Source organism: Hypanus sabinus, chromosome 9 (assembly GCF_030144855.1).
Source record: "Hypanus sabinus isolate sHypSab1 chromosome 9, sHypSab1.hap1, whole genome shotgun sequence".
NCBI classification, from domain to species: Eukaryota; Metazoa; Chordata; class Chondrichthyes; order Myliobatiformes; family Dasyatidae; genus Hypanus; species Hypanus sabinus.
In genome coordinates, this window is record NC_082714.1 from 48,688,599 (window position 1) to 48,712,207 (window position 23,609).

The 23,609-nt window shown below is 42.6% G+C and overlaps 1 protein-coding gene across 1 annotated transcript; it reads left to right on the top strand.

Moving 5' to 3' along the window:
- The first annotated feature begins 718 nt into the window (after positions 1-718).
- On the top strand, positions 719-2,069 carry LOC132398830 (hemoglobin subunit beta-like). The gene is made up of 3 exons (XM_059978671.1): positions 719-810; positions 1,078-1,285; positions 1,941-2,069. The coding sequence occupies exons 1-3, from the start codon at positions 719-721 to the stop codon at positions 2,067-2,069; spliced, it is 429 nt and encodes a 142-aa protein (XP_059834654.1).
- The last annotated feature ends 21,540 nt before the right edge of the window (positions 2,070-23,609 follow it).

Genomic DNA, 23,609 nt, shown 5'->3' on the forward strand with positions numbered 1-23,609 from the left:
CTCACGTCTGGTTCAACATTGAATAGACACACGAAACAGAAATAGAGATTTGTCCATCTGCGTCCACTTACCAAATTCATAAACCAACCCACAGACGATGTAAGATGCTATTAGTTACCCAGTGAATGTTCATAGCAGTATCATCAGTCAGAAAGACCCCAGGGACCGTGAAGTGCACATTACTGCTGTAGCCTAGTATTTTTTTAAATAATCTTGTCTAATTTAATGGTGCATTTTGTCCTCAGTTGTTCCATTGGTACAATCCCATTGTTCAAGTTTTATTATAATAGACATTGATTTGATTTCAACATCAGAAACATATTAATTTCTGAAAGATAAGAATTTTATTTAATAAAAATTGTAATCAGCAAAATGAAGTTAAGGGTTGAACTTCAAATAACAAGGAGAGAGTTCTACATTTTGAAAATGAATGTATTGAATTATTTTTCAACAAAAATAGAGAATGATTCTTTGCATTTAGATGGGAAGAATTGAGGCTCAGTTTAGCAATCGTTCAGCAGGTGTTTATCTTAACAGACAAATGCAGGTTTGCTGCCCACTTTTGGAAAGTGTGTCCAACGCACCAAGGTGGTCAGCCTATTACATTTCAGTGTTAGTCTGAGATTAGCCCTATTGCAGCCTATAAAAGTGAGGTCCAAACTCCAGATCAACACAGCTTTCTTGTGCGAGTAGTGACAGTGACAGGTTAACAACCAAAATGGTGAAATTAACAGATGCACAGGAACAATACGTCACAAACTTATGGGACCAGTTGGATAAGAAAACGATAACTGCCCAAGCTTTGGCACGGTATGTTGAAAATGTATTTTCTGTTTTCTGTTTATATCATGCACTGTATTTTCAACTATGGTTCCAGTGAAGGTTCTTTAATTTGCTGTGCTTGCCTAGATACTGTCATTGGGTGAGGGAATTAGTAGTCAACACTGACTTGAGGTTCTAGTCAAACTCAACTCTTTACTGGATATAAGTTTCCTCAATGATGTGTTTTGAGAAATAAATTAATTTTAAGTTATCTGAACAGAAACTGGGCAATTTGTTTTTTTTTAATCATTCTAGGGTATTCTCGGTCTATCCCTGGACGACCAGACTGTTTAAGAATTTCAATGGCCATTTTGCAGCCTGTGACCCTGGTGTTCAGACTCATGCAGGCAAAGTGCTAAAGGCTCTGAACACTGCAATTAAAGATTTGAGGAGTATTGAAAAGAACTTCCATGAGCTCAGCAGTAACCATCAAAAAATCGGAGTGGACACTCAAAACTTCAAGGTAGAAACCAATGTTTTTACGTTGTGTACAATTTCACTAAAGGGGTGCTATAAATATTTCTCAATTACAGTGTCATAACAAACATGGCAACCAAGCATAGTGGATTGAACCCCAAGCAAATGGAGGAGACCTGATTGCTGTGCAAAAGGCAGTCCTCTAATTTTCTGAATAGTTACGTCTGGGTGGGGGGTCACAGGTTAGGAAGTTTAATCACTTTAATGAGAGCTATTTGCACAGGATGCTCACTCAACAATTCATGCACTAGAGTAGGATGGATTGCACAGGAACACAAATTGATTTCAACTTCCCTTCACTCACCATCTGACAACGCCAAGTTTTTTTTGACATCACTGCTCCAAGAAGATCACTGTGTTTTCCACAGAGAGTCTGCTCCAATTTGCTGTGCTTTAGGTTACTTAGCTATTGCTTGGCAAAAAGAATCAAAAGGGCTTTGATGGGCACATGAGGCAAGAATATGGGACAAGTGTACAGGGAAAAAGGTGGGAAAAGATTTATGTGTTTGCACCACTGAGTACTGACATCGACCCAGAGGACAGATTGGACTTCTGGGCTGTTCTATATGAAGTCATTGGAGGTTTGAATTTTGCTTTCCAGTTTTGTTTCAATGTTGTATAATTATTGTTTTTCTTCACAGCTTCTCAGCCAGGCCTTCATTGTTGAACTCGCTCTTCGTGATAAAACGGCATTCAGACCAGAGGAACATGAAGCTGTCTACAAGTTTTTAAAACTGGTGACAGAAGCTCTCTCCAACAACTACCATTAAATCTATAACCTGCATCCTCCACCAGCTTCAGAAATGCAATGTAAACCTGTATTATCAGCATCTATAATGTGTTGTTTGCTTGAAGGGCTTGTCCTTCAGGTTCAAGTCATGCTAACGTAAAGGTGGCACAATATTCTTTGTATGGGAATTTTCCTCAATGTTTGGAAAATGCCTGTAAGCATTCCCTTTACTTCAATAAAGAAACAATATTTCTCTCACAGCGGTAATTAATTCATTTCCAGAGAATGAATATTAAAAGATCTTTGACTTGGTCAATGTTGAGATGAACAACGACTTGGTGTTAAAAAGCAGACATTGTGCTGTAGGACCTTTCACTGTCCCAGCACAGGTCAAAGCATTTTTCATCTGCTGAAGTACTTTAGAAATAAGCTAATGCTGTACTATGGGGAAAAGTAGCAGCCAATTTCTCACAAATTTCTCACATTTCATAACAAGATATGATGCCATTCAACCTATTGACAAACCGCTAGTCTTCAAAGAAATTCAAAAGCTCTTAGATTTTCTGTACCCATCATTCCACACAATCCATTCTCCCTGATTCTCCCATCACCATCCCATATTAGGCCATTGTTGTAGGACAATAACACATAGTTTTGATTCATTGTATAAAGATTGCCTACATCGAGTAATATGCTAATTATTATTCAGCGGGCCATTTTATAAAAGAAATTTGATGACCAAGGTAACACCCACACTTTTGCTAAAAAATGTATTGTAGCAAACAAAATAGATAAAGCAATACAATTTTTCAGTTTAAAACTGAAGGTGGAGAGAATGAAAGTCCAACAATGGTCTACTTTAAAGCAAGGAAAATGTCTACAATAGCTTTGGTTGTGGTCTTTCACACTCAGACCAACATGGGCAGATCATTGTGAGGCACTGTCACGTTTCACTGCTGAAAACATGACTTATGTTGAAAGTAAACAGAGGCCTTTCCCTCAAGTTTCAAGTTTAGCAATGCTTATCTCAGTTGCTGCAACAGGTGTAAAGTGGGGTTGGAACAAAGCTGGTACATGTACTTCCAAAGTATGGGAGTTCAACTCGGCTTCCACCTAACTCATCTATCCCATACATACAGCTCTACATTCTGGGAGTGGAGGAGTTGCAATTGTGTTTCAATTGGGTCATCTTCTGTAATCTGATCTTCTAATTTACAGAGAGATAAGCTCAATCTTGTGAGCACTGCCATTCACTGTAGCCCCATCAGATATAAAGTGAAATCAAATTGAGTGTTTATTTCCAGATCACCAGCTGTAGCATAGTAAAGGTGCTCTCTGCCACAGAAACCACCAACATCTACGTTAATGGTCATCACTACACATTGTCACAATTCACAAGCTCCTGATTTCAGAGCTCCATGCGATTAATCCTGTGGTTCATATGTTCAAAGATGTGCTTTGGTTTTGAGACAATATTTAAAACACTACAAAAATGTGGTGGCACAGTAGCTTGTTTAATTCAATCGCTTACATCTCCGGTTGTAAGATTTGGGTTTGATTCCCCCCCTCTCTGTCTGCAAGATGTTTGCACGCTCTCCTCGAGACTGAGTGCATTTCCTCCAGGTGTTCTGGCTTCCTCTCTCATTCCAGACCTTTGCTTTAGGGTCAGTCAATTGTGGGCATGCCATATTGGTACCAGAACCTTGGTGATCCTTGTGGGCTGTCCAGTATAATCCTTGCTGGTTTGATTTGACGTGAATGAGGCATTTCACTGAATGCTTCAATGCGCATGTGACAAATAAAGCTAAGCTTTCTAAAATTGATTTCAGAGGCAGGAAATATCATGGAACGGAAACACTTAATTATTCTCTGGTGCTAGAAATGACTGCAGTAGTAGGAACAGAGGGAATGTACTGACCAATATTCATCTGGATACACTGCCTGTGAGTAAGATGTAAATCAGACAGTAGCCAGCAAAATATCCTGTACTCACTCAGGATTGTGAGTAAATCAGGACAGGCTGATCCATGGAGAAAGAACCATAATTATATCCCTTCTATTCCCAGAGTTTAGAGCTGAATATAAGGGATGGATGTGATGTATTTTGTGGGACCTGGAGTTGAACACTCACACTTTCTAAATAAATGTACCAACCATAACACAAATTGTTAGAATTAGGTGTTTAGACATTGAATGAGAAGTGAGGGTTTACACTAAATGTTAAAAAAAACAGACTTCAATTGCCTGAACATTCCCCCTCATGTCCCCCTCCTATCAGGCCGGAGACACAAGAAGCCTAAAAGCAGGTACCATTAGGCTCAAGGATAGCTTTAATTGCATTTGCTATAAGACCAAAAAAGGCTATAAGAAAAGTAATGGATACAGCTCAGATCATTACTGGTAAAGCCGTCCTCTCCATTCCACACATCAGCACAGTGCATCGTCATACAAAAGCATTAGCCATCATCAGGGACCTCTACCGCTCAGGTCATGTTCTCTTCCCTCTGTTGCCATCTGGAAGGAGGCACAGAAGCCTCAGGACCCCACCACCATATTCAGGAACACTTACTACCTCTCAACAAACATGCTCTTCAACCAGTGGAGTTAACTTCATTCAACTTCACTCACCCCATCACTGAAAAGTACACACGACCTATGGATTCTTCATCTCATTTTCACAATACTTATTGCTTACTTGTTTGTTTTTTTCCACTTTTATATTTGCACAGTTTGCTATCTTTTGCACGTCAGTTGTATCTTTCAGTGATTCGATTATGGTTTTTGGATTTACCAAGTATGCCCAAAAGAAAATGACTCACAGGGCTGTATATAGTGACATTTATGTACTTTGTTAATAAATTTACTTTTAACTTCGAACTTAAAACTTGGAACTCTGAAATAGCCCACTTGTATGACTCAATCAATTGTCAATCTAACAACCTACATCATTATAGAGTTGCACCTTATTGTCCATCGGCAGTGAAGTTTCTTTGTAATTGCAACACTATTGTGCATTCTTTTATTATCTTCCCTTGCACTATTACGTCTGCATGCACCTCTGATATTTGGAAAATAGACTATGCCTGTATACTGTCTACCAAAGTGCATAGCCATTCACTCCCCTGCACCGTATTCCATCTGCCACTACTTTACCCACCTCCCAAACTGTCTAATTCCTTTTGCAGACTCCCTGCTTCTTCAGCACCACATGCCCTCCACACAACATCCAAGTCACTGACGTATAACTTGAAAAGAAGTGGTCCCAACATGACCCCTGTGGAACACCACAAGTAACCGGCGGCCAATCAAGAGAGGCCCCCTTTATTCCCACCCTTAGCATCCTGGTAGTCAGCCTATCTTCTATCAATGCTCATATCTTTCCTGTAATACCATGGGCTGTTATGTTATTAAGCAGCCTCATGTGTGGCACTTTGTCAAAGGCCTTCTGAAAAACCAAATAAACAACATCTACTGACTGTCCTTTATCCATGTTGCCAATTATTTTCACAAAGTATTCCAACAGATTTGTCAGGCAAGGTTTCCCCTTAAGGAAACCATGATGACTTTGGTGAATTTTATCATTTGCCTTCAAGTACCCTGGGACCTTAATCTTAATAATGGACTCCGACATCTTCCCAATTACTGAGGTCAGACTAACTGGCCTATAATTTCGTTTCTTCTGCTTCCCTTCTTAAAAAGTGGAGTGTCCTGTGCCTTCTAAATCACCCCCAGAATCTCCAGCCATTGCTATTCTGCCACCATCCCTGCTAGTGTCCCCTTGCAATCTACTTTGGCCAGCTCCTCTCTCATGTCTCTGTAATTCCCTTTACTCCACTGTAACACTTACACATCTGATGTTATCTTAACCCACCGATGGAGCTGATATCCTGCCTCCCATAAGCCAAACATTTCCAAGACCAAGACGCTAGGCCAAAAACTTCTTTATAATGGTCTTGATAGAAATGCTTACTGTCCATTTCCTTCTTCAAATGCTGGTTGACACACTGAGCTCCACTTCCAGCTCTATTCCTTGCCTGCAGATTCTAGCATCTGTAATCAGTAATTATTGTGATGGAAGTCTCTAGTCAATGTCTGTGCTGTTTGTTGTATTGAAGTACATTCACAGGGTGCACTACCACTGGTTGGACATCAGAGGTTAAGTTCATGATGATTCATCTTATAGGGGAAGTGGCCATGGCCTCTCATCATTGTCAGTTGTAATTTCAAACTTGTAGGAAGGTTGCTGGAGTTGTGGTGTATCACAACAGGCAATTCTGGAGATAATAATGGATGGTATGGAGAGGAAGGGAGGAATTTCAAATTGTAGAGTTCATTGTCAAGCACTGGTAGGATAAATTTTAAATGAAAATCAATACCAAAGACTCAAGAGGATTACTAAAAAAGTGCTTTAAGTCATTTTCCAGCTGCTTCATCTCTTGCACACTGCTCTACATTATGCTTCTACAATTACACTTGGCCAGTAACCTCTGCCTATAATGGTTCTTATTTAACTTTTGCATCACCACACCCTTATTTTATTTTTAACTCTAATTCTGAACCCATATTTCACAGCTTTTTTTATATACCCACAAAGATGTTAACTGATCACTCAGCCAGTATGTTCACAAGCACATTTTCCTCTCATTTGCAGAGGTGAAGAAAGTGAAACACAATGGGTATCATCATCATTATCAGCTGCTGCTGCTGCAGATTGGTGATCAATAATGGCCACTTAATTGTTTCATGTTTGAGCTGAATATTCCGGACCCAAAACGTTGACAGTTCATTATTTTCCAGAGATGCTGCCTGACCTGCTGAGTTCCTCCTGAATTTTATGTGAGTTTCTCCAGAAGAATGCTTGTTTATTGGGCTGAGTGAAGACTTTTATATCATCGGCTTCAGTGCCTCTTTGGTGTCTTGGATCACAGTTACAACAGGTAAAATACATTCAAAGAGTAATGTTTTCCCAAGCGTTACCACCTAAGATTCACAGCAAGTCGGACTGCAGCCTCACAGGTCTAATTTCATCACTTTGATTATCACTTTTATAATGGCCCATAATATTTTTGCCTCCAACTCATTCTGTTCAGCTGCAGCAAATATCAGCCACTTCTCCCATTTGTAGTGCATTAGAGTTTTAGAATTTCAGAATCAGAATCAGAATTAGGTTTGTTATCGCTGCTTACGTCGTGAAATGTGTTGTTATGTAACAGCAGTACTGTGCAATATGTAAAATGTACAATAAGGTACTATAAGAAATATATATAAAGATTTAATAAATATTGCAAAACATTACCTATCTTATAATCAAACCTCACAAACCTGCAAACCAGTTAACCCTTCACAGAGGATGTCAAAGATGGTGGGGCAATAATCTGGGAAGTGGGGTTTGGTGGAAATTCTGGCTGATGATAAGAAGTGGGCTAATGTGAGTGACTTATACAATATTTGGATCCATGTGGACCAACGTACAACCAGGACTGGTTGTATATCAGGATTCCATAAAAACTAATATCAACCGTTGACTTTCTCTGTGTTTCCTGCAGGGCAAGCACAAATTCCTTATATTTAGTTTTTTTATCATAAATACTTCCAGGAGGAAAGAGGAAGCCATTTTAATTCATCATATTTATACTATCTCATAATATACACCTCTATTACCCAGGATATGCCCTCTTCTCTTTGCTGCCATCAAGGAGAAGCTACAGGAGCCTGAAGACACACACGCGAGTTTTCAGGAACAGTCTCTTGCCCCCCTTCTGATTTTTGAATGGACAATGACCCACAAACATGAACACTACCTCACAATTTTTCCCTCTTTTTTCACTAATAACCAATTTATGTTTTATGTATGCCTCTTATAATTATACTTTTTGTTATTATTATGTATTGTAATGTACTAGTGCCACAAAACAACAAATTTCACGACATACGTCAGTGATATTAAACCTGATTCTACAGATGGGAATCAGAGTGATAGGTCGAAGAACGGGGCCATTGTTGTAAAGGTAAATGCAGCCTGTAGAGAGACTGCGAGGCAGGATAGGCAGTGGAATGGGCATAATTGCAGTTCATTGGATGGGTTGAAAAGTATCTATTTTAATGATGTTAACAGGAACAAGGGTGATGAACTTATAGCAGTTCCATCATTGATCCTTACTGGGTACAGTTCCAGTATATGGATCCTCACTGGATACGGTTGTCCTTCACTTATAGTATGACAACTGGCTGTCAGAAGAGCAGGAATGGTTGGAGGATGTTCTGGGGTTTAGATGTTTCAAAAGGGACAGGGAGAGAGGAGTGGCATTGCTAATCAGGGATAGTATAACAACTGCAGAAAGGGGGCTCTCCTGAAGAAGTCAACTTCTGAGTCTGTAGTAAGGAAACAACTATTTTCTTGGTGGTATTCTATAGACGCCCCTAATAGCAACAGAGACACTATGGATCAGATCAGGTGGCAGATTTTGAAAAAATGTAAGAACAGCATCTTTATTGTAATCAGTGACTTCAACATCTCTTTAGAGCAAAATGTTTAGACAAGGTAGAATTTGTTAGGTATATTCAGAAAGGATTCCTGACACGGTATGTAGACAAGCCAACTCGAGAAAAGCCCTTTCTGGACCTGGTACTTACTTCCTGCTCATTACGCTGCTGGCATTTAGGGCAGTACTGAAGATCTGCCATCTCTGTCTGTCCTTGGCCATCTCTGTTATGCTCCAGGTGTGATTCAGGGTCCTCATTTCTGCCTCTACATCACAGCAGCAATTTGTCTTTGGTCTCCCGTGTTTCCTCCATCTTTCAGCGGTCCAATATGGAGTTGGCCTTTCTTCTCATCACATGCCCAATCCATCACCAGTGTTTCTTCAAGATGGCACTGCAGGAGTTGGGCTTGATTGGAGATCTTTCTTTGCCAATAAGTACAGAGAATCCTCCTGAGGCTGCTGGTGTGGAATGACAACAGCTTGGTAAGGTCACTCTGATCCATACTAGAGTGTGGACAGAACACAGCTCTGGCAACACACACAAAATGGAGGAACTCAACAGGCAAGGCAGCATCAATGGAAAAATTTACAGTCAATGTTTTAGGCTGAGACCTTTCAGCAGGATTCCAGCATCTGCAGATTTTCTCTTGATTATGAATGGATTACTATACCTTTGTGTGGACTTGGCTGATCCCTACATGTTGCTCATTGATCTGCCAATTGGATCTGGTACAAGATATTAAACCAGGCGAGGAGACAGATCTCTTGGTAGGTGAACATTGTGAAGACAGTGACCACAACTCCCTGGCCTTTACCATAACCTTTGACATGGATTGGAGCAGATCTTAGAAGAAACTGTAAAATTGTGGAGGGGGAATTATGATGCTATTAGGTACAAACATGAAGACAGGACTGATCAGGGACAAAAGAGGAAACATGCCCCGAGTTGGAGGAGGTAGTGGAGCTCCTTAATGAATCTTTTGCTTCAGTATTCACAAGTGAATAAACTTGAGAAAAGACAGGTCAGCTTAGGACAAGCTGATAGGCTGAAACATGTTGATATTCAGAAAGAGGATCTACTAGAACTTTTGGAAAACTTTAGGGTAAGTAAGTCCCCAGGCTTGGACAGGATATACCCCAAGTTATTACAAGATGTGAGAGAAGAGAATGTTGCACATCTGACAATGATGTTTGCACCCTCACTAGCCACAGGAATAGTACCAGAGGATTGGCGGGTGGCAAAGGTAATAGGGATAATGATGGGAGTTATAAACCAGTGAGTTTTACATCAGTGGTGGGTGAAATATTGGAGAGTATTCTTAGAGACACAATCGACAACCATGTAGAGAAGCATAGTCTGATTAAGGATAACCAATATGACTTTGTAAGGGGTAGGTCTTGCCTCACAGTTCTGATTGAATTCTTTGAGGATATTACAAAACAAGTCCATGAAAACACAGAAGTGGATTTGGTGTATATAGATCTTGGTAAGGTATTTGACAACATTCACCATGGTAGGCACATTTAGAAGGGAGGCCAGGATCCAGGAAAACTTAACTGCGTGGATTCAGAACTGACCTGTCCACAGAAAGCAGGGGTTGGTAGTAGATGGAACATATCCTGCCTGGAGGTTAGTGGCCAGTGGTAACCCACAGGGATTTCTTCTGGAACCCCTTCTCTTTATGATTTTTATAAATGACAGATGAGTCAGTGGTTAGTAAGTTTCCACACAACAGTAGGTTTGGTGGTGTTGTGGATAGTGAAGAAGGTTGTCATAAGTTACATTGGGACATTGATAGGATGCAGAGCTGACCTGAGAAATGGTTAATGGAGTTCAGTCTGGGAAAGTGTGAAGTAATTCACTTTGGAATGTTGAACCTGAAGGCAGAGTACAGGGTTGGTACAGGATTCTTAATAGTGAAGTTCATATCCGTAGATCCCTCACATTTGCAGTGTAAGCATTATAAGGATAGGTTGAGAGAGCTAAGGCTTTTCTCTTTGGAAAGAAAGAGAATGAGAGGTGACTAGATAAATATATACGAAATGATAAGAGGCATAGATTGAGTGCACGGACAGACTTTTTCCTTGGGCACAAAAAGTGTCTTTTACAAGGAGATATAATTTTAAGGTGTTGGGAGGGAAGTCTAGGGGGTGTCAGAAGCAGGTGTTTTTACACAGAGAATATAAAGTGTGCGAACCCCATTGCCAGGGTAGTGGTAGAGCCAGAAATTATTAGATATGCACATAAAGGAAGGAAAAATGGAGGGTTGTCTGGGAGGGAAAGGTTAGATTGATCTTGGAGTTGGTTAAGGGTCGACACAACATCACGGACAAAAGGGCCTTTACTGTACTGAACTGTACGAGTTTCAGTGTTCTATGTTCTATTTCACCCCATCAGAGACATTCCCTTTGTTCCAGCCATCACCTTCTTCCACCTTCTCCACTACCTTGACTCACTCATTTCTGTCTTTCCCAGTTCAGATGATGGGTCTTTCACATGGAAAGTTAATTCTGTTTCTTTTTGTTCAGGTACTGCTCCACTGCAGAGTGTTTCTGTCATTTATTTCTTGGGGAGAGGTTTGGTGCCACATGTGGAGAATGGGGCGAGACCTGAAGGAATGAGCACAGTGCAGCACTGAAGAGTGAAATTCATTTATCCCAAGAGTATTCAAGAAGTCTCCCTCCCTCGATAGCAAGCTCACATGCAATGTTTGATGAATGTGCCACTGACAGAAGTCAATTCAGACAAGCAAGTTGATTTACTTCAAAAAGTGCTTTCTAGATGGACAAAAAAATTGATTTTGTTTATTATTAGTTGATGGTCAAGTTCAATGCCAAACCCTGGAGAATCCTAACAGCAGGAGATGTCATTTGAAGAGCTCAATATGGCCAGAAAATAAAGCAATGAGTATCCAAAATACTATAATCCTAGTGCAGGGTTTTCAGCTGAAACATTAATAGTTCTCTCCCCACAGATGCTGCTTGACTTGCTGAGTTCCTCCATTAGATCTTTTTTTGTTCGTCCAGATTCCAACATCTGCAGACTCTCGTATCACAATTACCTGCTCAGGAAAACTCAATGCAGGTTTCTACAAACTATCGGTTTTGAAGGAATGCTTAGTAGTTGCTCATCAGGATTGTGTTCTAACTTCATAATGCATAAAACATTTTAAGAATAATGTCTAAAACTAAGAGTTATTAAACTGATGAAGTGTGTTCAGAAGTCAGAATGTTTGTGGATGAATCAGTTTGAATTGCCATCTCTCAGTGTTTCGGCCCTGAGGTAGAAATTGATGTCCTTATTATTCTCATTATTGATCTGGACGAACATGTCAGGAAAACTTTGTCTTTAGGGAGATGGTGTGATAATTGTGTTAGATAACTGATGTATTGCAGCAACTGTGGCCAACTGAATTCTTTACTCATTCAGTATTGACAGTAACCCACTCAATATGATAATGGAATTACATATCAGTACATCATGCTGGCTTCTCACTGTTACCGTCAGGAAGGATGTACAGGATCCTCAAGTCACACATCACCAAGTTCAGGAACAGTTATTATCCTTAGTCCATCAGCTTCCTGAACCAATGTGGATAACTTCACTCACCTCAACACTGAACCGATTCCACAACCTGCGTACTCACTTTCAAGGACTCAAGTTCTCATTATTACTTATTTATTGTATTTGTTCAGTTCGTCTTCTTTTGCCCTTTGCTTGTCAGTCTTTGTTTGTGGGTGGTTTTTCATTGATTTGATTGTATTTATTTGTTCTACTGTGAATGCCAGAAAGAAAATGAATCTCACTGTAGTTAACAGTGACACACTCTCAGCGGCCACTTTATTAGGTACACCAGTACACCTGCTTGTAATGCAGATATCTAATCAGCCAATCATGTGCAAGCAACTCAATGCATAAAAAACATACAGATATGGTCAAGAGGTTGGATGCTGTTCACGAGTGTGAGTGTGGTGAATGAAACAAAAAACGTCCGCTGAGCAGTAGCTCTGTCGACGAAAACGCCTCCATAATGTGAGAGATCAGTGGAGAATGGCCGGACTGATTCAAGCTGACAGGACTGTGACACTAATTCAGACAACTACATGTTACAAGATTGATCAGCAGAAGATCATCTTTGAGTGCGCAACTTGTGGAACCTTGAGGTGATTAGGCAAAAGTAGCAGAGATCACAAAAATATACTAAGTGGCCAATATATTAGGCTGTCTGGTGCCGTAGTGGGCATCCTTCAGTAGCTCGGTTTTCACTACTGTCACTCATGCAAGTTCCTGGTGCAGTCTCAGGAATACCATTGCATTCAGATGTAGAAGGATTTTTCAATAACAGTTTTACGTTTTTAAGTTTCAGTAACAGTTTTATTCTACCAGTCAGGGTTGTTAGCCCTGAGCTGAACACTCTAACCTGGAGACCCATGGGCCCCTCTTAGCCTGGCTTCTGCCCTTTGACCTGTTTGGCATGGGTGGCCCTACCAATGGTCAAAGCATAGAGTGCTGACTCCAGCCAACATAACTCTCTGAATCATTGAGACATGCAAGCCTCCAAATCCTATGATAAGTTTCTGGCCCTCTTGGAGGAGTGCATACATACTTTGAAAATAAATTTACTTCGAACATTGAAGTTTATTACGACACTAACCCTCTGCTTGATCGTAATCAGTGAACCAATCACAGGAGTACAGGAGCGCCTACAGGCCTGCTTTGAATCGGTGGACTGGACTGTATTCAGGGATTCATCTTTGAACTTGGATGAGTATTCTGCAGTTGTTACTGACTTCATTAAAACCTGTGTGGATGTGTGTGTGCCTACAAAGACTTACTGTACATTCCCAAACCAAAAGCCGTGGATGAACCAGGAGGTACATCGTCTACTGAAGGCTAGATCTGTGGTATTCAAGTCTGGTGACCCAGGCCTGTACCAGAAAACCAGGTATGATTTGTAGAGGGCTATTTCAAGGGTGAAGAGACAATTTCGAACAAGTTTGGAGGTGACATCGAATGTACAACAATTCTAACAGGGTTTGCAAGACGTTACTTCCTACAATGTGAAACCTGATAGCATGAAAGTGATACTTCACTACCAGATGAACTCAATGCCCTCTGTGGCCACTTTGAAAGGAATAATATAACTACAGCTGGTAAAAATACCTGCTGCACCTGGTGACCCTGTTATCTCTGACTCAGAGGCCAATGTTAGGCTGTCTTTAAAGAGGGTAAACCCTCACAAGGCGGTAGGTCCCGATGGAGTACCTGGTAAGGCTTTGAAAACTTGTGCCAACCAATGGGCAAGAGCATTCAAGGACATTTTCAACCTCTCACTGCTATGGGCAGAAGTTCCCACTTGCTTCAAAAAGGCAACAACTATGCCAGTGCCTAAGAATAATGTAAGCTGCTTTAATGGTTATCGCCTGGTGGCACTCACATCTACGGTGCTGAAATGCTTTGAGAGGTTAGTCATGACTAGACTGAACTCCTGCCTCAGCAAGGACCTGGACCCACTGCAATTTGCCTGTCGCCACAATAGGTCGATGGCAGATGCAATCTCGCTGGCTCTTCACATGGCCTTAGCCCACCTGGACTATACAAACACCTCTGTCAGGATGCTGTTCATTAACTATAGCTCAGCATTTAACATGACCATTCCACAATCCTGATTGAGAAGTTGCAGAACCTGGGCCTCTGTACCTCCCTCTGCAATTGGATCCTCGACTTCCTAACTGAAAGACCACTATCTGTGCAGATTGGTGATAATATCTCCTCCTCACTAACGATCCACACTGGTGCACTTCAGGGGTGTGTGCTGAGCCCACTGTTCTACTTTCTTTATATCCTCTCTCTCTGTGGCTAGGAATAGCTCAAATACCATCTAGAAGTTTGCTGATGATACAACCATTGTTGGTAGAATCTCAGATGGTGACGAAGTAGTGTCACAGCAACAAGCTGGCACTCAACGTCACTAAGGCGAAAGAGCTGATTGTGGACCTCTGGAAGGGTAAGATGAAGGAAACACATACCGATCCCCGTAGAGGGATCAGAAGTGGAGAGAGTGAGCAGTTTCAAGTTCTTGGGTGTCAGGATCTCTGAGGATCTAACCTGGTCCCAACATATCGATGCAGTTACAAAGAAGGCAAAACAGGACTACATTAGGAGTTTGAAGAGATTTGGTATGTCAACAAATACACTCAAAAAAGGCTGCATCACTGTCTGGTGTGGGGGAGCTACGGCACAGCACCGAAAGAAGCTGCAGTGGGTTGTAAATTTAGTTGGCTCCATCTTGGGTACTAGCCTACAAAGTAACCAAGACATCTTTAGGGAGCGGTGTCTCAGAAAAGCAGCGTCCATTATTAAGGACCTCCAGCACCCAGGCCCTTTTCTCACTGTTACCATCAGGTAGGAGGTACAGAAACCTGAAGGCACACGCTCAGTGATTCAGAAACAGCATCTTCTTCCCCTCTGCTAAATACCTAAATGGACAGTGAACCCTTGAACACTACCTCACATTTTTAATATATATTATTTATTTTTTGCACAATTTTTAATCTATTCACTATATGTATACTGTAAATAATTTATTTATTTCTATTATTATTATTATTATATTTTCTTCTTCTTCTTCTTCTTCTTCTTCTTCTTCTTCTTCTTCTTCTTCTTCTTCTTCTTCTTCTTCTTCTTCTTCTTCTTCTTCTTCTTCTTCTTCTTCTTCTTCTATATTTCTATATCATGTATTGCATTGAACAGCTGCTGCTGAGTTAACAAATTTCATGACACATGCCGGTGATAATAAACCTGATTCAGATCATCATTATTTTTCTGAAAGCAGCAAATTCATACGGAAACACAAAGATCCAGAGCAACACACACAAACTGCTGGAGATACTCGTCAGGTCAGACAATATCCATGGAAATGAATGAAGAGTCAGTGCTTTGGGGTGGGGGCCTTCTTCAGGACTTGACCGGAAGGATAAAGACACCAAACTGGAAAGGTGTAGGGGAGGAAGGAGGACCAGATAGAAGGTGATAGATGAAGCCAGGTTGGTGAGAAGGTAAAGGTTCGAGAAAAAAATCCTGCTAGGGGAGGAGAGTAGACAATGGGAAAAATGAAAGGTGGAGGGACATCAGGGAGAGATGATCGACAGGTGAGGAGAAAAGATAAGGGGACAGAGTGGGGTATAGAAGAAGAAGAAAGGGAGCTGATTTTTTTTTCTGGAAAGAGGAATCAATGTTCATGGCATCTTGAGGCTGCCTAGATGTAACATGAGGTGTTGCTACTCCACCCTGAGAATGGCCTCATTGTGGCAGAAGAGCAGGCAAAAGACTACCATGTCAGAATGGGAATAGGGATAGGAATTAAAAGGATTGGGCACCAGGAAGTTCCACTTTTGATAGAAGTGGTCAACAAAGCTGTCCCCTAATTTACATCAGTACTATTGACGTAGAGGTGGCCACATCAGGAGCACCAGATACGACAGACAGCCCCAACAGCTTCAGAAATGAAGTGTTGCCTCAGCTGGAAGGACTGTTTGGGTAAGGAAGGTGGTAAATAGGCAAGTGTAGCATATCTGCTGCTTGCAGGGATATGTGCCAGGAGGGAAATTAGTAGGGAGGGGCAAATGGACAAAGGAATCACAAAGGAAGAGATCTTGGGGAAAGCAGAGAGTGGGGATGAGGTAAAGATGTGTTCGGTGTAAGGATCCCATTGAAGATGGCTGAGATTGCAGAGAATGATATGTTGCATGCAGGGGCTCTTGGGGTTTATCTATCTTTATCAAGCGCCAGGAAGATGGGGTGAGCGCAGATGTCAGAGAAATGGAGAAGATGTGGGTGAGGGCAGCATCAATGATTGAGAAAGGGACATCCCATTCTTCGAGGAAAGGAAAGCTTCATCCTGGGAACAGTTGCAGTGGAGACAAAGGAACTAAGAAAAGGAAATAGAATTTTTACACAAGACGGTGTGGGAAGAGATACAGCCAAGGTCATCATGGGAATGAGTATGTTAATAAAAGATGTCAGTATACAGTTTGTCTCCAGAGATGGAGTCAGAAAGATCCAGAAAGGGTGTTAGAAATGGACCAAGTGAATTTAAGGGCAGGGAGTAAGTTGGAGGTAAAATTTATGAGCTCAGATTGGGTACATGACACAGCACCAATATAGTCGTCAATATAGCGCAGGATGAGTCGGGGAGCATTGCCAGGGAAGGCTTGGAACATGGACTGTTCTACAAAGTTAACAAAAAAGCAGGCAAAGCTAGGGCCCATATGGGTGCTGTTAAGTCTTGAGAAATTGGAAGAACCGAAGGAGAAATTGTTGAACATGAAGATCCGTTCTGCCAGGCGGAGGAGGGTGGTGGTGGAGCAGAACTGGTGGGTCTTCTGCTGAGAAAGAAACAGAGAGGTTTAGGGCCTTCTTGATGGGGGTACTGGACTGGACAAGGGACTGGACATCCATGGTGAAAATGAGGTGGTCAGGGCCAGAGAATTAAATGTTGTTGAAGAGAATGAAAGCATGTGAAGTGTCTGAGAGGTAGGAGGGAAGGGACTGAACCAAAGCAGAGAGAATGGAGATGAGGTATGTGGACATGAGTTCAGTGGGACAGGAACAGGCAGAGACCATGGGCCCACCCAAACAGTCAGGTTTGTGGATCTTGGGTAGGAGGCAGAAATGTGCAGAGCAGGATAAGCAAACTATGAGTCCGTTAGAGTTGATGAGGTTAGTGATGGTGCTGGAGACAATGTCCTGATGAGCCTGAGTAGGTCCTTTTCAAGGGGTAAATAGAGGAAATATCTGAGAGTTGCCACCTAGCCTCAGCAAGGTGGGGGTCAATCTGCCACACTGCAATAGCACCCCATTTTACCACAGGTTTGATGGTAAGGTTAGGATCAGTGAGGGGAGAGCACCCCATTTTACCGCAGGTTTGATGGTAAGGTTAGGATCAGTGAGGAGAGAGCACCCCATTTTACCGCAGGTTTGATGGTAAGGTTAGGATCAGTGAGGAGAGAGCACCCCATTTTACCGCAGGTTTGATGGTAAGGTTAGGATCAGTGAGGGGAGAGCACCCCATTTTACCACAGGTTTGATGGTAAGGTTAGGATCAGTGAGGAGAGAGCACCCCATTTTACCACAGGTTTGATGGTAAGGTTAGGATCAGTGAGGAGAGAGCACCCCATTTTACCGCAGGTTTGATGGTAAGGTTAGGATCAGTGAGGGGAGAGCACCCCATTTTACCGCAGGTTTGATGGTAAGGTTAGGGTTAGTGAGGAGAGAGCACCCCATTTTACTGCAGGTTTGATGGTAAGGTTAGGGTTAGTGAGGAGAGAGCATCCCATTTTACCGCAGGTTTGATGGTAAGGTTAGGGTTAGTGAGGAGAGAGCACCCATTTTACCGCAGGTTTGATGGTAAGGTTAGGGTTAGTGAGGAGAGAGCACCCCATTTTACCGCAGGTTTGATGGTAAGGTTAGGATAAGTGAGGAGAGAGCACCCCATTTTACCGCAGGTTTGATGGTAAGGTTAGGATCATTGAGGAGAGAGCTCCCCATTTTACCGCAGGTGTGATGGTAAGGTTAGGATCAGTGAGGAGGGAGCACCCCATTTACCGCAGGTTTGATGGTAAGGTTAGGATCAGTGAGGAGGGAGCACCCCATTTACCGCAGGTTTGATGGTAAGGTTAGGGTTAGTGAGGAGAGAGCACCCCATTTTACCGCAGGTTTGATGGTAAGGTTAGGATCAGTGAGGAGGGAGCTCCCCATTTTACCGCAGGTTTGATGGTAAGGTTAGGATCAGTGAGGAGAGAGCACCCCATTTTACCGCAGGTTTGATGGTAAGGTTAGGATCAGTGAGGAGAGAGCACCCCATTTTACCACAAGTTTGATGGTAAGGTTAGGGTTAGTGAGGAGAGAGCACCCCATTTTACCGCAGGTTTGATGGTAAGGTTAGGATCAGTGAGGAGAGAGCACCCCATTTTACCGCAGGTTTGATGGTAAGGTTAGGATCAGTGAGGAGAGAGCACCCCATTTTACCGCAGGTTTGATGGTAAGGTTAGGATCATTGAGGAGAGAGCACCCCATTTTACCACAGGTTTGATGGTAAGTTTAGGATCATTGAGGAGAGAGCACCCCATTTTACCGCAGGTTTGATGGTAAGGTTAGGGTTAGTGAGGAGAGAGCACCCCATTTTACCGCAGGTTTGATGGTAAGGTTAGGGTTAGTGAGGAGAGAGCACCCCATTTTACCGCAGGTTTGATGGTAAAATTAGGGTTAGTGAGGAGAGAGCACCCCATTTTACTGCAGGTTTGATGGTAAGGTTAGTGTTAGTGAGGAGAGAGCACCCCATTTTACCTCAGGTTTGATGGTAAGTTTAGGATCATTGAGGAGAGAGCACCCCATTTTACCGCAGGTTTGATGGTAAGGTTAGGATCAGTGAGGGGAGAGCACCCCATTTTACCGCAGGTTTGATGGTAAGGTTAGGGTTAGTGAGGAGAGAGCACCCCATTTTACTGCAGGGTTGATGGTAAGGTTAGGGTTAGTGAGGAGAGAGCTCCCATTTTACCGCAGGTTTGATGGTAAGGTTAGGGTTAGTGAGGAGAGAGCACCCCATTTTACCGCAGGTTTGATGGTAAGGTTAGGATAAGTGAGGAGAGAGCACCCCATTTTACCGCAGGTTTGATGGTAAGGTTAGGATCATTGAGGAGAGAGCTCCCCATTTTACCGCAGGTTTGATGGTAAGGTTAGGATCAGTGAGGAGGGAGCACCCCATTTACCGCAGGTTTGATGGTAAGGTTAGGATCAGTGAGGAGGGAGCACCCCATTTACCGCAGGTTTGATGGTAAGGTTAGGGTTAGTGAGGAGAGAGCACCCCATTTTACCGCAGGTTTGATGGTAAGGTTAGGATCAGTGAGGAGGGAGCTCCCCATTTTACCGCAGGTTTGATGGTAAGGTTAGGATCAGTGAGGAGAGAGCACCCCATTTTACCGCAGGTTTGATGGTAAGGTTAGGATCAGTGAGGAGAGAGCACCCCATTTTACCACAAGTTTGATGGTAAGGTTAGGGTTAGTGAGGAGAGAGCACCCCATTTTACCGCAGGTTTGATGGTAAGGTTAGGATCAGTGAGGAGAGAGCACCCCATTTTACCGCAGGTTTGATGGTAAGGTTAGGATCAGTGAGGAGAGAGCACCCCATTTTACCGCAGGTTTGATGGTAAGGTTAGGATCATTGAGGAGAGAGCACCCCATTTTACCGCAGGTTTGATGGTAAGTTTAGGATCATTGAGGAGAGAGCACCCCATTTTACCGCAGGTTTGATGGTAAGGTTAGGGTTAGTGAGGAGAGAGCACCCCATTTTACCGCAGGTTTGATGGTAAGGTTAGGGTTAGTGAGGAGAGAGCACCCCATTTTACCGCAGGTTTGATGGTAAAATTAGGGTTAGTGAGGAGAGAGCACCCCATTTTACTGCAGGTTTGATGGTAAAGTTAGTGTTAGTGAGGAGAGAGCACCCCATTTTACCTCAGGTTTGATGGTAAGGTTAGTGTTAGTGAGGAGAGAGCACCCCATTTTACCGCAGGTTTGATGGTAAGGTTAGGATCAGTGAGGAGAGAGCACCCCATTTTACCGCAGGTTTGATGGTAAGGTTAGGGTTATTGAGGAGAGAGCACCCCATTTTACCGCAGGTTTGATGGTAAGGTTAGGGTTAGTGAGGAGAGAGCACCCCATTTTACCGCAGGTTTGATGGTAAGGTTAGGATCAGTGAGGAGAGAGCACCCCATTTTAACACAGGTTTGATGGTAAGGTTAGGGTTATTGAGGAGAGAGCACCCATTTTACCGCAGGTTTGATGGTAAGGTTAGGGTTAGTGAGGAGAGAGCACCCCATTTTACCGCTGGTTTGATGGTAAGGTTAGGATCAGTGAGGAGAGAGCACCCCATTTTACCGCAGGTTTGATGGTAAGGTTAGGATCAGTGAGGAGAGAGCACCCCATTTTTCCGCAGGTTTGATGGTAAGGTTAGGATCAGTGAGGAGGGAGCACCCCATTTTACCACAGGTTTGATGGTAAGGTTAGGGTTAGTGAGGAAAGAGCACCCCATTAACCGCAGGTTTGATGGTAAGGTTAGGGTTAGTGAGGAGAGAGAACCCCATTTTAGCGCAGGTTTGATGGTAAGGTTAGGATCAGTGAGGAGAGAGCACCCCATTTTACCGCAGGTTTGATGGTAAGGTTAGGATCAGTGAGGAGAGAGCACCCCATTTTACCGCAGGTTTGATGGTAAGGTTAGGATCAGTGAGGAGAGAGCACCCCATTTTACCGCAGGTTTGATGGTAAGGTTAGGATCAGTGAGGAGAGAGCACCCCATTTTACCGCAGGTTTGATGGTAAGGTTAGGATCAGTGAGGAGAGAGCACCCCATTTTACCGCAGGTTTGATGGTAAGGTTAGGATCATTGAGGAGAGAGCACCCCATTTTACCGCAGGTTTGATGGTAAGGTTAGGATCAGTGAGGGGAGAGCACCCCATTTTACCGCAGGTTTGATGGTAAGGTTAGGATCAGTGAGGAGAGAGCACCCCATTTTACCGCAGGTTTGATGGTAAGGTTAGGGTTAGTGAGGAGAGAGCACCCCATTTTACCGCAGGTTTGATGGTAAGTTTAGGGTTAGTGAGGAAAGAGCACCCCATTTTACCGCAGGTTTGATGGTAAGGTTAGGATCAGTGAGGAGGGAGCTCCCCATTTTACCGCAGGTTTGATGGTAAGGTTAGGGTTAGTGAGGAGAGAGCACCCCATTTTACCGTAGGTTTGATGGTAAGGTTAGGGTTAGTGAGGAGAGAGCACCCCATTTTACCGCAGGTTTGATGGTAAGGTTAGGGTTAGTGAGGGGAGAGCACCCCATTTTACCGCAGGTTTGATGGTAAGGTTAGGGTTAGTGAGGAGAGAGCAGAGGGCAGTGTGTTCATAAGGAGCACGCTTCAAGGAGCATTGAGGAGTGAAAAGATCCAGAGCAGGCAGAAAACCAGAGCAGGGTGTCCAAGATCAGGAGGAGGGCTGGATATGGGAGGAGGGGTCATTGTTGTGGGAACAGAATCAGATTCAGGTTTAATATCACCCACATATGTCGTGAGATGTGTTGTCTTTGTGGCAGCAGCATAATTCAATGCAAAATAATAGAAATCAATGTGAATTACAGTAAGTATATATATTAAATAGTCAACTCAAATAATTAGCATAAAAATAGAAATAAAAAAGTAGTGAGGTAGTGTTCCTAGGCTCATTGTCCATTCAAAAATCAGATGACAGAGGGGAAGAAGCTGTTCCTGAATCACTGAGTGTATACCTTCGGGGTTTTGTACCTCCCTCCTGATGGTAGCAATGAGAACAAGCATGACCTGGGTGCTGGGGGTCCTAAATGATGGATGCCGCCTTGGTGAGGCATCCTCCTTGAAGGTGTCCTGGATACTGTGGGGGGGGGGGCGGGGAAGGGCAGTGCCCATAATGGAGATGACTACGATTACAACTCTCTGGAGCTTATTTTGATCTTTTGCAGTAGCCTGCGGAATTCTTGCCAAAGAAGTAGGCTCAGAGACAGAGACAACAGAAGAGCTCGGCATTGTGGCCATTATGCAACTGACTGAAGTGCGGGTGGAGGGGGACAAAGTTAAGGCCTTGCCGAGGACAGAACGCTCCACCTCATCAGAACAGGGAAGGTCAGAAGGAATGGCAACTCATGGAAATATCTTCCTCAAATTAGTACTACTTATCCTACAACAGGTGACAGAGCGTTAGGACAAAGATTATATGCAAAGCAACTGTAACTTTGTCTGAAGCCTTTATATACTCCATTGCCTCCTATCAGCTGGTAGAGCGAACTCCTGCCAAACACACTCACTGGATAACCCACCATTCAGCTTTTTCTAGAACACATTGTCAGTTTCCCCAGCAACACTGACTCCACACTTCACTGCGATTTCTCAGGAATTCTCCATTGCCTCTCAGTTGTAAGATGCCTTGTCTAATTTCTACAATCAAATGAGTAGAAATTTCCTTCAAACATTTATTGGTAGGTTTGGTACAATGTGATTTTTATTGTTTTTCATATTTCTGACAGGTGACTTAGTCATTCTCTCCTTGGCATTTGTTTTGATTTTTTATTGAGTTTAATACCAGCAGTACATAAAATTAGCTATGCCAGGGCCAAAGATTAATCAATGGGATTATATATTCAAGGCAGAGCAATCCTGTCGCCCCTGAATTACCAGTAAATTTTAGGCTACTAAATTATCAGAAGAACAATTTATTAATTAATCCAGTTACTAAAGATGGAACTTGTTTTTTGCTCATTGTGTGGGTCTGGGTGAAATCCACATTTTTGGACATTTAGTAAAATATAAGTAACACATCCTGACAAGTTGAATCTTTGAAAAGACTGAAGGTATTTCTTTAGCCTTTTCCAATGTTTCAATTCATTTTTTCCACTGGCTACAGTCTAAAACTTTTCACCCTTGGTGTCAGATTTAGTCTTGAGATCACTTTCTCATCCATCCTGTGACCATCCAACCAACCCGATATCAGCCACAGACTGTCAGCTGCCGAGTCTATCTTCTGCATCATATTTACCTGGAGTTCTGATGCATGTCTTCTAGCTCTCCGTCGTTCATGTTCTATAAGCATGAGAACATCCAAACCATATCTGCTTAATCATGCTCTTCCCCATCATTAAGATTGTCTTGCCCAACAGCAACCATAACTATGTCACTTTTCTTCTCTGTGTTTTGGATCTCTGAGCTATCCAGGTGAGGAAACATGGGAGACTGAATAACCTACACCATTAAGAAATAATCAAGCAGCAAATTCAAATACATTTCATTTATTCTCCATAGAGGGCTTCAATTTAAACTAAACTTATATTGGTAACAAATATGTACGATAAAATTTCCCGAGTTTTATCATTAAGGTCTGCTGTTAAAATACGTTTGCAAATGTAGAAACATGGTTCTCAACTGGCTCAAGGCTGGACTAATGTGAACCTGGTTGATAACTGAATTGTACCCATCTGCAAGACTCGTGCACTTGTGTGTTCTGGAAATGGTCTATTGTGTATAGTCATCACTT